The following is a 14,718-nucleotide window of genomic DNA, read 5'->3' as shown; positions in this document are numbered from 1 at the left end:
TAACCCCTTGGCAGGCTCTTATCCTGGCCTTGGAGGCCCCAGCACCGGCCTTGCCTCATGGCAAACTCTGATGCCGGCCTTGCTGGCCCCAGCACCAGCCTAATTCCTCACCAGACTCTTATCCCAGCCTTGGAGGCCCCAGCAACGGCCTTGCCTCATGGCAAACTCCAATGCTGGCCTCGCTGGCCCCAGCACCAGCCTAACCCCTCGACACGCTCCAATCCAGGCCTCGGAGGCCCCAGCACCGGCCTTTCCTCATGGTGAGCTCTGATCCTGGTCTTGCTGGCCCTGGCACTGGCCTAAACCCCTCAGCATGCTCTGATCCTGGCCTTGAAGGCTCCAGCACTGGCCTTGCCTCATGGCAGGCTCCAATCCCGGCCTCACTGGCCCCAGCACTGGCCTAACCCCTCGACAGGCTCCAATCCAGGCCTCGGAGGCCCCAGCACCGGCCTTTCCTCATGGCAGGCTATGATGCTGGCCACTGGCCCTGGCACTGGCCTAAACCCCTCGGCATGCTCTGATCCTGGCCTTGAAGGCTCCAGCACTGGCCTTGCCTCATGGCAGGCTCCAATCCCGGCCTCACTGGCCCCAGCATTGGCCTAACCCCTCGGCAGGCTCCGATCTTGGCCTTAGAGGCCCCAGTAGTGGCCTTGCCTCACAGCAGGCTCCGATGTCGGCCATTGGCCCCAGCACCAGCCTAACCCCTCAGCAGGCTCCGATCACTATCTTAAAGCTCCAGCACCGGCCTTGCCTCACGGCAGGCTCTGATCCTGGCCTTGCTGGCCCCAGCACTGGCCTAAAGCCTCGGCAGGCTCCAATCCTGGCCTTGAAGACCCCAGCACCGGCCTTGCCTCACGGCAGGCTCCGATCCTGGCCTCACTGGCCCCAGCACCGTCCTAACCCCTCAACAGGCTCCGATCCTGGCCTCGGTGGCTCCAGCACTGGCCTTGCCTCACGGAAGGCTCCAATCCCAGCTTTGCTGTGTCCATTGCCGGCCTCACCCCTCTGCAGACTCCAATCTGAGCACCCTCTTCGCCCAACCAATTGTTCCACATTCTCGAGGGTGCGTGGTGGTAACATTATGCCTCTGGGGTTATTATTTCAAAGGTTCCAGGTGTAATGCATCAGATCTCTGCCTCCCCTGAGTACTGGCCACTGCCATTGCCACTGCCTCCACCATTTCAAATCCTTCCCAGGCTCTTTTTTCACTCTGAATGTTGTCCAGTGTTCCTAAGCATGCGTGACGGTAGCATTTGACATTTGGTGTAATTTCTCCAAAAAAATAAGGTTGATAGGATCCAATTTTTGCTTCTCCTGAATACATGTCTCCACCGCCACCGCGGAGACTGCTTTCAACACCGCCTTTCTCCTTGGTCTCCGCTAAACTCTCTCCTTACAGGTGATGTCCAAGATTCTTAACAATATGAGAAACAGCAGTCCTCCTTCACGGGGAATTTTTCCATAAGTTCCAGTGCATTTGGATAAGTTTTGTCTGCATCTCCAGTGTCCTGGCATCCTCCACGGCTTTCTTAACTCCTCTGCGATATTTTTCTTTTTCTTTTTCTTTTCCTTTTTTTTTTTTAAATAAGAGAAGACAGTATATGTGGTTTGAGGAGGGAGTGGGATCAGGCACTCAGTAGCACTGTGACCCTGTCGGTTTCCCCTTGGGTCCAGCGTGCTCCGTACTACTCCGCCTGGGGCCCAGAGTCTTGCAACCCGGGCCCCGTCTGGCATGTCCCGCGTGACCTCCGCCTGGGACCCAGGGTACTGGGCCCGGTTTCTCCAGGGGTCTGGCGTGTTACGCGCGGTCCGGCCCAGGATTCAGAGTCCTACGACCCGGGCCCTGGCTGGCGTGCCCCACACGACCCCCGCCCGGGACCCAGGGTACTGGGCCCGATTTCTCCAGTGGTCTGGTGTGCTACATGCGGTCTGGCCCGGGGCCCAGAGTCCCACGACCCGGGCCCCGGCTAGCATGTCCTGTGCAACCCCGCCCGGGACAAAGGGTACTGGGCCCAGTTTCTCCAGGAGTCTCTCACCAAGACTTCTGATTAAATTATTAATTTCAATTTGCCCTTATCTTTGTAAAAGTAAATACTGGCCTTGTCTAAGACCCAGGAAGTCTAGAAAATATACTCCTAGGTATGTATTTATAGAAACTCTAACATCTGCAACCAAAAATCATGTAAAAATTATTTTGGAAATAGTCTTTGTAATAGTAAGAACTAGAAACAATTAAAATGTTTACTGATAATAAAAATATAAAGAAATTGTGTTATATTCATAGAATGGAATATTATATAGCAACCAATAAATACACTACAATGGTGGCATGCAATAACATAGATGAATCTTAGGAACTTAATATTAAGGAAGTTATAAGTTCTAATAAACTTATAATATACTGTAAGATAATATTTTTGTAAAGCTCATAAAACAAGTAAATATATTAATATTATTTAAGAATGAAGCTGGGTGTGGTGGTGCATGCTTGTAATCCCAGCACTTGGGAGGCCGAGACCGGAGGATCACGGTTCATGGACAGCCTCAGCTACTTAGTGAGGCCCTTTGCAACTTAGTGAGACCCTGTTTCAAAATAAAGAATAAAAAATAGTGCAGGGGGTGTAGCTCAGAGGTCAAATGCATCTGGTTTCCATCCCCAGACCCGCAAAAAAAAAAAAAAAAAAGAACGTATTTATGACAAATATTTTATTTTTGTGGGTCTGGGAATGGAACCAGGGACATTCGACCTTCGAGCTACACCCCTGCCCTATTTTTTTATTATTTTTTTTAAAGGATCTCACTAAGTTGTGGAGGGCCTCACTAAGTAGCTGAGGTTGTCTGCAAGCCACTATCCTCCGGTCTCAGCCTCCTAAATGCTGGGATTACAAGCATGCACCACCATGCCCGTCTGACAAACTTTTTTTTTTTTAATGTAAAGGTATTATAAACACAAAATTCATTGCAGTGGTTGTGGTTGATTTGTAGCAAAGAAACAAGCAGTGGAAAGAGTCCAAGATATCATTGTTGATCATATTATAATGTTTAAGATGCATTGAGGAATCATGAATTTTCACTTATTAGCCAGGCATGGTGGCACAAATTTATAATCCCAGTGCTTGTGAGGGACGGTGAGACAGAAGGATCACACAGGTTCAAAGCCAGCCTCAGCTACTTAATGAGGCTCTCAGCAACTTAGTGAGACCCTGTTTTCAAATAAATTATAAAATAGGGCTGAGGGTATAGCACAGAGGAAGAAAGCCCCTGAGTTCTACCCCCTAGTACCACACAAAAAATGAAATTTAACTTATTAATATTTATAAGCATGTAGCATACATTATTACATGTACTAATAAGTAACATATATGTATATTGTTTAGAGTATAAATTTATATTTCCAAATATTATACTTCAAATATAATAAAAAACAATTGTCACCAAAGTAATAAAGACTGTTGAAAATAAGTTGATACCTTTATAGAAATATGTTCTGAAAGCAATACACATTCTACACAAAGGCATACTAATCAGTGTTAACAGTGAAATAGAGTAAAATGAATAGGTTTAAGATAAGTACAGATTAAGATTTGTTTTAATTGTGATGGAAATACTTAGTGATTTGATGCACTTAATTAAATGTATCTAGTCTAGTCACAGGCAGTTGAAACCCAGGTATACCACCCTTGGATCATGGAACTTAGCTCAAAGAAGAATCTTGTAGCTGCATTGAGAACATGCCATATAAACTGGCTTAAATCTTTCATTGTGGGCGGCTCAGCTTCTTCGGCTGCAGAGGTGCTGAAGCGGGGACGCGGGTCGGGTGCACCTGGCGGCGGAAGAAGAGCGGCGGCCGCTCCCAACATGCACAGCCTAGCGACAGCAGCGCCTGTGCCTACTGCACTGGCTCAAGTGGATAGACAAAAGATTTATCAATGGATCAATGAGCTATCCAGTCCTGAGACAAGGGAAAATGCTTTGCTGGAGCTAAGTAAAAAGCGAGAGTCTGTTCCTGACCTTGCACCCATGCTGTGGCATTCATTTGGTACTATTGCAGCACTTTTACAGGAAATTGTAAATATTTATCCATCTATCAACCCACCCACTTTGACAGCACACCAGTCCAACAGAGTTTGCAATGCTCTGGCATTACTGCAATGTGTGACATCACACCCAGAGACCAGGTCAGCTTTTCTTACAGCACACATCCCACTTTTCTTGTACCCATTTTTGCACACAGTCAGCAAAACACGTCCCTTTGAGTATCTCTGACTCACCAGCCTTGGAGTTATTGGGGCTTTGGAGAAAACAGATGAGCAAGAAGTAATCAACTTCTTATTGACAACAGAAATTATCCCTTTATGTTTGTGTATTATGGAATCTGGAAGTGAACTTTCTAAAACAGTTGCCACATTTATCCTTCAGAAGATCCTTTTAGATGACACTGGTCTGGCTTATATATATCAGACATACGAGCGTTTCTCTCATGTTGCCATGATCTTGGGTAAAATGGTCCTGCAGCTATCCAAAGAGCCTTCTGCCCATCTGCTGAAGCATGTAGTAAGATGTTACCTTCGACTTTCAGATAATCCCAGGTAAACATTTAGAGGAAATCAATGAAATAGAGAGTAAAAAAAAAATACAGAAAATCAACAAAACCAAAAGCTGGTTTCTTAAAAAAATTAACAAGATTGATAAACCACTAGCCAACCTAACTAAAAAAAAGAGAGAATCAACCCAAATTATGAAGATAAGGGATGAAAAAGGAGATATTACTACTGACAGCGTAGAAATCCAGAGGATTATCAGAAACTACTTTGAAAAACTATACTCCAACAAAATGGAAAATCTGGAGGAAATTGACAACTTCCTAGATAAATACAACCTTCCTAAACTGAGTCAAGAAGATATAGAACACTTAAACCAACCAATAACAATCAAAGAGATTGAAACAGCAATAAAGAGCCTACCATCAAAGAAAAGCCCAGGACCAGATGGTTTCCTAAGTGAATTCTATAAAACCTTTATAGAAGAGCTAATCCCAATACTACTCAAACTATTTTGGGAAATAGAAAAAACCAGGACTCTCCCAAATACATTCTATGAAGCCAACATCACACTAATACCCAAACTGAATAAAGACAGCTCAAGGAAGGAAAACTACAGGCCTATATCTCTGATGAACTTGGATGCAAAACTATTAAACAAAATACTAGCAACATGCATTCAAAACCACATCAAGAAAATCATTCACCATGACCAGGTAGGGTTCATCCCAGGGATGCAAGGCTGGTTCAATATACAAAAATCAATCCATGTAATTCATCATATAAACAGAATCAAAGACAAAAACCACATGATCATCTCAATAGACACTGAAAAAGCATTTGATAAAATTCAACATCCATTTATGATAAAAACACTGCAGAGAATTGAAATAGAAGGAACATATCTCAACATTATTAATGCAATCTACCATAAGCCCACTGCCAACATCATATTAAATGGGGAAAAACTTCAAGAATTCCCCCTAAAAACTGGAACAAGACAAGGATGTCCACTATCACCACTTCTCTTCAATATAGTACTAGAGACTCTAGCCAGAGCAATAAGGCAAGAAAAGGAAATCAAAGGAATACAAATAGGAAAAGAAGAACTTAAGCTTTAACTATTTGCAGATGACATACTATATTTAGAAAACCCAACAAACTCAACCAAAAGGCTTATAGAACTGATCGACAAATTCAGCAAGGTATCTGGATACAAAATCAATCTTAAAAAATCAGAAGCTTTCCTGTACACCAACCATAAATACACTGAAAAAGAAATTCAGAAAACACTTCCACTCATGATTTCCCACAAAAAAATAAAATACCTAGGAATAAACTTGACCAAGGAGGTAAAAGATCTCTACAAAGAAAATTATAAAACACTGAAAAAAGAAATTGAAGAAGATCTTAGAAGATGGAAAGATCTTCCATGTTCATGGATTGGCAGAATAAATATCATTAAAATGGCCATCCTCCCAAAAGTGATCTACAGATTTAATGCAATGCCCATTAAACTACCAAGATCATTCCTCACAGACATAGAAAAATCAGTCCTTAAATTTATCTGGAATAACAAAAAGCCCTGAATAGCCAAGGTAGTTCTTAGCAACAAAAACCACGCAGGAGGAATCGCAATACCTGACTTTAAACTATACTACAAAGCCATTGTGATAAAAACAGCATGGTCCTGGCAAAAGAACAGATATATAGACCAATGGAGCAGAATAGAAGACCCAGAAAGAAGTCCACACACTTTCAGCCAATTGAGTTTTGACAAAGAGGCCAAAAACATACACTGGAAAAAAGATAGCCTCTTCAACAAATGGTGTTGGCAAAACTGGTTAACCATATGCAGAAAATTGGATGTTAATCCCACTTTTTCACCCTGTACAAAAGTCAACTCATGATGGATCAAAGACTTGGAAATTAAACCAGAGACTTTGAAGCTCCTTGAAGAGGGCATAGGTCCAACACTACAACACATAGGCACAGACAAACATTTCCTCAACAAGACCCCAAAGGCACAACAAATTAAAAGGAGAATCAATACATGGGATTGCATGAAACTGAAGAGCTTCTGTTCAGCAAAGGAAACTATCAAGAACCTCAATTGAGAGCCAACAGAATGGGAGAAGATTTTTGCCACCTACACCACCTATAGAGGACTAATATCTAGAATATACAGAGAACTCAAGAAACTCAACACTAAGAAAACAAAGCATCCAATAACAAAATGGGCAAATGAACTAAATAGACACTTCACAAAAGAAGAAATTAAAATGGCCAATAAATGCATGAAAAAATGCTCAACATCACTGGCAATCAGATAGATGAAAATCAAAACTACCCTGAGATTTCACCTAACTCCAACTAGAATGGCCATCATTCAAAACACAAACAACAACAGATGCTGGCGAGGATGTGTAGAAGTGGGTACTCTAAGACATTGTTGGTGGGATTGCAAATTAGTGCAACCACTTTGGAAAACAGTATGGAGAATCCTCAGAAGAATGGGAACAAATCTACCATTTGATCCAGCAATACCACTTCTGGGTATCTACCCAAAAGATAAGAAGCCAAACTACCAAACTAATGCATGTGTATCTATGTTCATAGCTGCACAATTCACCATAGCCAAACTATGGAACCAGCCAAGATGTCCATCAACAGATGAATGGATTATAAAACTGTGGGATATGTACACAATGGAATTTTACTCAGTCATCAAAAAAACTCAATTACATCATTTTCAGGGAAATGGATGGAACTGGAGGACATTATGCTAAGTGAGATTAGTCAGGCACAAAAAATAAGAAATCAGATGCTTTTCCTAATATGTGAGAGTTAGGGAGAAAAGAGGAGCAAACAAGACAACCTAAAGGAGGAGAAAGGAGGGGGGAAGAGGAAAATCTCTAAAGCACACAATGTACTTAAACATATCGAAGTCAATCACTAAGCCAAGCAAGGGTGGGAGGGACGGGGAGGGAATGGGGTGGGATTTGGGTAGGGGTTAAATCAGCGATGAGTACATATTTGTACACACAAGTTTTTTACCCCAATAAGTTGTATGAATATAATGCACCAATAAAAAAAATTAAAAAAATCTTTCATTGCCTTTGATCTGATGACAGATGCTCGGTTCTGCTGTGGTTTCACAGCAAAGGAATGTATGCTAAACCTGATATTTTTCCCGTTGCATTTTTGTTTTCTTACATAACGGTAATAGCCTGGATGAAGTATCATTAGTAATAGCAGAAGCAATCATCTTAATGCATAATTGGTGTCATTTAAATCATTCCCAACTATTAGTATTTTCCCCTTCTCATTGCATTTTCTGTATGCATTTTTCCCTAGTGTTATTCCATTGAATTTTCTCTTTCTTTCTTTCTTTCTTTCTTTCTTTCTTTCTTTCTTTCCTTCTTTCTTTCTTTTTTTCTTTCTTTTTTTCTTTGTACTGGGGATTGAACCAAGGGGCATTCTACTGCTCAACTATATCTTCAACTCTATTTTAAGACAGGGTTTTACTAAGTTGTGAAGGGCTTCACTAAGTTGTTGAGGCAGGCCTTGAACCTATGATCCTTCTGTCTCAGCCTCACAAGTTCTAGGATTACAGACATGTGTCAGGACGCTTGGATCTTTCTGTTCTTTATTTGGTTTTCTTTTTTCCAATTTTCTCAATCTAGTAGTAGACCTGAAGAAACTCCCATCTTCAGGAATCAAGTGAAATCAATTATATAACATGAATTGGTGAAAATTATATGAGATAAAATAAGTTACTCATTGCCTTCTTTAATACTTAAAAGTTCCTTCTTATACTTTTTAAATATTTAGTAGCTTGACTAACTGATGCTTATAAAAAAATTTCCAGATTTTCCTGAGTTACTTAAAAATATCTTAATTGCTCACCATCAGCAGGCAGGTTGCAAGCCAGGTCCCTTATTTCTTCTTCTGTAAGCTTCCATCCCATATTTTTCAAAACTGTATCAAGTTTATGGACATTAATAATTCCTCCTTAGAAAAAGAAGATGAATATGAATAAAAATGGATGCACTTAAAGTTCTTAATTTTTTAAAAAATATATGCTTTTATTGGTGCTTTATAGTTTCACATCATAATCTTTTTATTAATAGGCAATATCAGTCTTATTTCATAAGATTAATTATGTCAACTTCAAATTAAATTTGCCTGAATTACTTTCATCTGTTTTCACTGTTACAATATACGCTGTACATTTTTTTAAAAGTAAAGTTCAAAAAGTTTCTTTCAAAAGAAATTTCCAGAGACTTCTGGGAAGATGGCACATGCTTGTCCTGCTGACATTTGATTTCTATTGAGGAAAGAGTGTTCTGACAAAAGAAAGAAACCAGTATAAATTTGAACAAAGCACCAACTATTGAAAGGCAGCAGGAAAAAAAAGCCAACAACTTGAAACAAAGTAAGCAGCTACAGCTCATTGGAATTGTAAATGGTTGGCCTCTTCTGGACAGATCCTGGCTGCAACTTGCAGCACTAGCAGCTGAACTCATCATGCCCTCCAGAGATCCAGAGTTGAGCTCAACAACACTGTAAATGAACCAGCTGTCCTTGTAGGAGATCACCTATCATGGCTGCTGGGATGTGTGCAACCAGCAAGAGACTCACAGAGTCTGAGACTTTGCAGTACCCCCTGGTGAAGGAGGGGGTGGAATCTACTGTCAGACAAAGCAGAGGTGCAGATTAGCAGATAGCTCCCAGAACCAATAGGCAAAAAGGCTAAGGGCTCAGAACCTTAGTAGGACTTCTGGAGATCACCACAGAAGTCCAATTGGGAGATCACTCAATTACGGTGACCAGGGAGAAGTCAGACCAACCCAGCCTTAGCTGGGGAGAATGAGGACTCCTATGTAGACACTGGGTCTGGTTCCAGAGGCACCCACCACCTATGCAGGCAGGAAGAGACTTGGGCTCAGCACCAGTGGTAACTGTGGAGATCTGTGCTTAACACTAGATCCAGCCCAATTGATACTGGACACCTGCATACACTGAAAGAGTCTCAGAGACCCAGGCTTGCAGCAGGAAAAGTGTCAGTGGCACTTCATGCCTGCACAGAGAAAGACACCAGGCCAGGGTCCCAGTTATTGAAGGAGATAAAAAAGTAGAGCTGTAAACTGACATTATTACTGTAGGTTACAGACCAAGTGAGAGTGATTAGAACATGCTCAAGAACCTATTATAGAATGTGAACCTTAAACAACTGAAAGAATCCAAGCAGACCCTGAAGGACTACAGAGGCCAAGTTTGCTCAATATTCATATATTTGTGAGGTCGATTATTTTGCTATTGTTTTGTGTTTGCTATTTGTGTGTGTGTGCTTGTTTGTTTGCTTTCTTCTCCACCCCTCCCCTTTCACAAACTTCTTCCCTTGTATATATCTATTCTCTTCTCTCCATCCCTTATCTTTCTTTTTTTTTTCTTCCTCTTGTATTAAACCCACCTCATATAACTATACTAAATACTCTACATTGGTTATTAGAATCCTACTACACATTCACTGTCTCTAATCTCTACTATATATTACCTTACAACACTCAAAGTCTCATCTATTCAATCCTATCTGTGACTTTATTCTTGCATTTACAACTTTATCACTTTCCTCCTCACTGAACCTTTACCATTGAATAAAACACAACTTGCTGTTGTATATGCCACCTGACACCTACAGATTGAGAGAAATATATCAAAAGCAACAAAGATACAAACTTAAGAAACCTAAAATCATGAGGAGAAATAGCATGAAGCAGTGAGCTCCCACAACTCCACAATAACATGGAATCACAGAGATTACCAAAAGGACAAATAGGAACTTTAATAGTAGAAATGATACAGAATTACGAAAAGAATTTAAAGAGAGCCTGAAAGAAATAAAGGATGCAATCATTGAAGTGAAGGCATCAATATAAACTATAAAAGATATGTTAGAATAGAAACTTGGAGAATAGAAACACATGTGTATAATTTATAAAAACAATTCAATAGCATGGATTGGACATTGAAGAGATATGGGCCCATCTTAAAAAAGCTAAGCTAAAAATAATAGGCATAGAAGAGGGAATAGAAGGTGAAACAAGAGGAATCAACAAGCTTTTCAAAGAAGTAATATCAGAAAAATTTCCAAAAATAGAAAAAGAGGTTAAAATACAGGTGCAGAAAACTTATAGAACCCCCTTTAGACAAGATAAAAGGCTCACCACACCACATAATGGTCAAACTGACCATTGTAGTGGCCAAGGAGAGAGTCCTAAAGGCAACAAAGGCAAAAGACCAAGTGACATTCAGAGGCAAACCAGTTAGAATCATTCCAGACTTCCCAAGCCAAGTCATGAAATCCCAGCAGGCCTGGAATAATATATTCCAAACTCTGAAAGAAAACAACTTTTGAAAGAAAACAAAATTTCCTACTCAGATAAACTCTCCTAAAATTTGATGGAGAAATAAAATCCTTCCACAACAAACAGAAGCTGAAAGAATTTATGTCTTTCAAACCAGCACTAGAGAAAATATTCAAAAAGATTAACTTCAAGGAAGAAATAAGTAATAAATGCCAGAATCAGAGAAAAAATAATTTCCATCAACCAAACAACTAAGCAAAGAGGAACAAACACTATCTCAAACAGAAGGTAAAACTCAAAATGTTAGGAATTAAAAATCACCTCCCAATAATCATGCTGAACATAAATGGCCTCAACACCCAAGTACAAAGACCTAAGGTGGCAAAATGGATTAAAAACCAGAACCTATCTCTCTGCTGCCTGAAAGAAACACATATTACAAGTAAGGAGAGTCACAAACTAGAGTTGAAGGACTGGGGCAAGGTAATCCATGCCAATGAAACTAGAAGACAAGCAGGAGTAGCAACTATGATATCAGACAAGTTACACATCAAACCCAAGCTTATCAGAAGAGACAAAGAATGCCATTTTTTTACTGTTAAAAGGAATAATCTAGCAAGAGGAAATAATGATAGTCAACATTTATGCCTCAAACATAGGTGCAGCTACTTTCATAAAACAAACGCTTTGTGACATTAAGTCACAATAGATCCCAATACAGTAATACTGGGAGATTTTTAAACTCCTCTTACACCACTAGACTGGTCTTCTAGATAAAAGATCAGTAAAGATACCTCAGACCTAAATAACATCATCAACTAAATGGACCTATTAGACACATACAGAATATTTCACCCAACTATATTAGAGTTCACATTTTCCTCAGCGGCTCAAGGAACTTTCTCCAAAATATATCACATCCAGGGCCACAGAGTGAGCCATAACAATATAAAAAAATGACATACTCCCCTCCATCTTTCAGACCACAATAAAACAAAACTAGAAATCAACTATAAAAAGATCCAGAGTGCCAGGTGTGGTGGCACACGCTTGTAATCCCTGCACTTGGGAGTGGAAACAGGAGGATCATGCAGGTTTGAAGCCAGCTGCGCTGGCTTAAGAGACCCTGTTTCCAAATAAAAAGTATCAAATAGGTCTGGGAGTGTAGCCCAGAGGTAGAAGGGTTTCCAGGAATCCCAGTACAACTAAAACAAAACAAAAAAATCCAAAGTAACACACCAACACATGGAGACTGAAGACCACACTGCTGAACAAGGAATGGATCATATAAGAAGTAAGGGCTGAAATTAAGAAATTCCTAAAAATAAACAAACATAGAGATACTACATATCAAAACCTCTGGGACACCTTGAAGGCAGTATTAAGAGGAAAATTCATATCACTGAGTACCCACATAAGAAGAACAGAAAATCACCAAATAAATAACCCAAAGACATACCTCAAAGCCCTTGAAAAACAGGAACAGCCTAACCCTAAAGCCAGTAGAAGACAGGAAATTATTAAAATCAGAGCAGAAATCAATGAGGTTAAGAATAAAAAATATAGGCAATTAACAAAACCAAAAACTGGCTTCTCAAAAAAAAAAAATCAAGATAGATAGACCACTAGCCAACCTAACCAAAAGAAAGAGAGAATCGATCCAAATTACTAAGAGATGAAAAAAAGAAACTACCACCGACAGTGTGGAAATCCAGAGGATTATCAGATATACTTTGAATAACTGAGGGGATAGGAGGGAGAAAGAGGGAAATTCTCTAAATCACTGATGTGCTTAAACAAACATATCAAAGTCAATCATTAAGCCAAGCATTGGAAGGAGGGATGGGGAGGGAATAGAATAGGGATTGGGTAAGGGCTAATTGGATGATGTGTGCATATGTGTCTCCATAAGTCTTTTATCCCATTAAGATGTATAACTACAATGCACCAATAAAAAAAATTAAAAAAGAAAAACAATACTCCAACAAAATGAAATATCTAGAAGAAATTGAAAAATATTCAGATACATACAACCTTCCTAAAATGAGTCAAGAAGATATAGAAAATTTAAACCAACCAATAGCACTCAAAGAAATTAAAGCGACTTCCGGGAAGATGGTGATGGAGAAAAGCGGGGCTTACGAGCCCCGCTAACAACCAATCTCTATTACCACAAAATCAGCACCTTTCATAGCCAGAAAACAACATCAGCAAAGAAACAAAAAATGTAAATACAAGGGACAGAGAAAAAGAGGGCTGGAAAAATGAGACACCAGAAAGAAACCAGACTGCAGTGTTGCGGCCAGAGCCGCGGTGCGGAGCAGCGTGAACACCATCTTCCCTCGCAGTACTAGACTCCAGAGAGAGGGGGGCTCAGAACGGAGCTCAGAGCCACAGAGGAGATATGCCAGCCTCATAGCCGAGGACACATAAGCAGCTCCTTACTGCCGGCTGCAGCGGCGAGTTCACCAGACCGCTCCAGACCAATGCACTCAACAACCCACCATGCTCCAGAGAGGAGGGGTGGACAGCGAGCTGAGCACACCCTGCAGGGACTCAGAGTGGAGCTAAAAAGCAGAGAGGAGATACGCCAGCCTCACAGCCGAGGACGCAGCAGCAGCACCTTACTGCTGGCGGCAGTGGCGAATTCACCAGACAGATCCAGACCAACGCACTCAACAGCCTACCAGGCTCCAGAGAGGAGCGGCAGACAGCGAGCTGAGGTGAGCGGCTATGGAACAGCCGGGAGGAATTTGGCAGATTGTTCGGCGCAGGGAGCGTCTAAAGCACTCAGAGACTGGGCTAAGCACACCCTGAAGGAATTCAGAGTGGAGCTCAAAAACGGAGAAGAAATACCCCAGCCTCATGGCCGAGGGCGTGGCAGTGGTGCCATATTGTCACCGGCAGCAGCAGCAGCAGCAGCAGAAAATTCACCGCATCCACTACAGCTTCATCAGTGCACTCAACAACAGTGAGTCAAATTGTGGCCCCTAGAGGAGAAATCCCAGTACGGCACTCCCAGGGACTTGACCCAGTGGGGGAGTGGCAGTGGCAGAGGTATCCCACCATAGTCACAACTCTCTGCAGGAGAACACCCAACCTGGCACCCCCCATGGTCTAAAGCAGCCTCGATTGACTCCCAGGGTCTGAGACACTGTGATACAACCCAGTGAAGGAATAGGGGTTACTGAGATACCATAGACTTGAGATAAGTAAGTTGAGAGACTTGCTTAAGTGAAGTAAGTCGTAGTGACCCAGGGAAGAACCCAGAGAAGGCAAAAACTTCTGAAATCATGGGAAAGAGGAATAAAAATGGAACAATGAATAACCACAACCCCACAACATCAGAACCCGATAGAACAGAAATTCAGAGATTTCTAGAAGATCAAATCAGGAAAATAACTGTAGAAATAATAGAGGTGTTTCATAAAGAATTCAGAGAGCGCCAAAAAGAGATAAAGGATGCAATTTATGAAGTAAAGTCCTCAATTCAAAGTACAAACAAGCGATTAGACCACATGGAGAATAGAATCTTGCTCCTAGAAGATGATCACTCCAAAAATGAACGCATAGTTTCTAATTTAGAAAAAAAAAAACTCCAACAGTAGGAATCTGACATTGAAGAAATATGGGCCCATTTTAAGAGAGCTAACCTAAGAATAATTGGAATAGAGGAGGGAAAAGAAGGTGAAACCAAAGGGATCAACAATCTCTTCAAGGAAGTAATAGCAGAAAATTTTCCAAACAGAGCAAGAGGTCGAGACACAGGTCCAGGAAACATATAGGACTCCCTTCAGACAGGATCG

General features: G+C 41.2%; 1 protein-coding gene across 1 annotated transcript; it reads left to right on the top strand.

Moving 5' to 3' along the window:
- Window positions 1-3,858: 3,858 nt before the first annotated feature.
- On the top strand, window positions 3,859-4,647 carry LOC308275129 (CCR4-NOT transcription complex subunit 9-like; the record flags this gene model as incomplete). The annotated part of the gene is given in 2 exon segments (XM_080713165.1): window positions 3,859-4,263; window positions 4,267-4,647. Coding segments are annotated over 2 exon segments (732 nt in total). The 3' UTR covers window positions 4,594-4,647.
- Between the last annotated feature and the right edge of the window lie 10,071 nt (window positions 4,648-14,718).

This window comes from Muscardinus avellanarius (assembly GCF_963383645.1).
Source record: "Muscardinus avellanarius genome assembly, chromosome: 16".
In the NCBI taxonomy this organism is placed as follows: Eukaryota; Metazoa; Chordata; class Mammalia; order Rodentia; family Gliridae; genus Muscardinus; species Muscardinus avellanarius.
The sequence above is the reverse complement of the archived record's forward strand: the minus strand, read 5'-3'. Positions and strand labels throughout refer to the sequence as shown.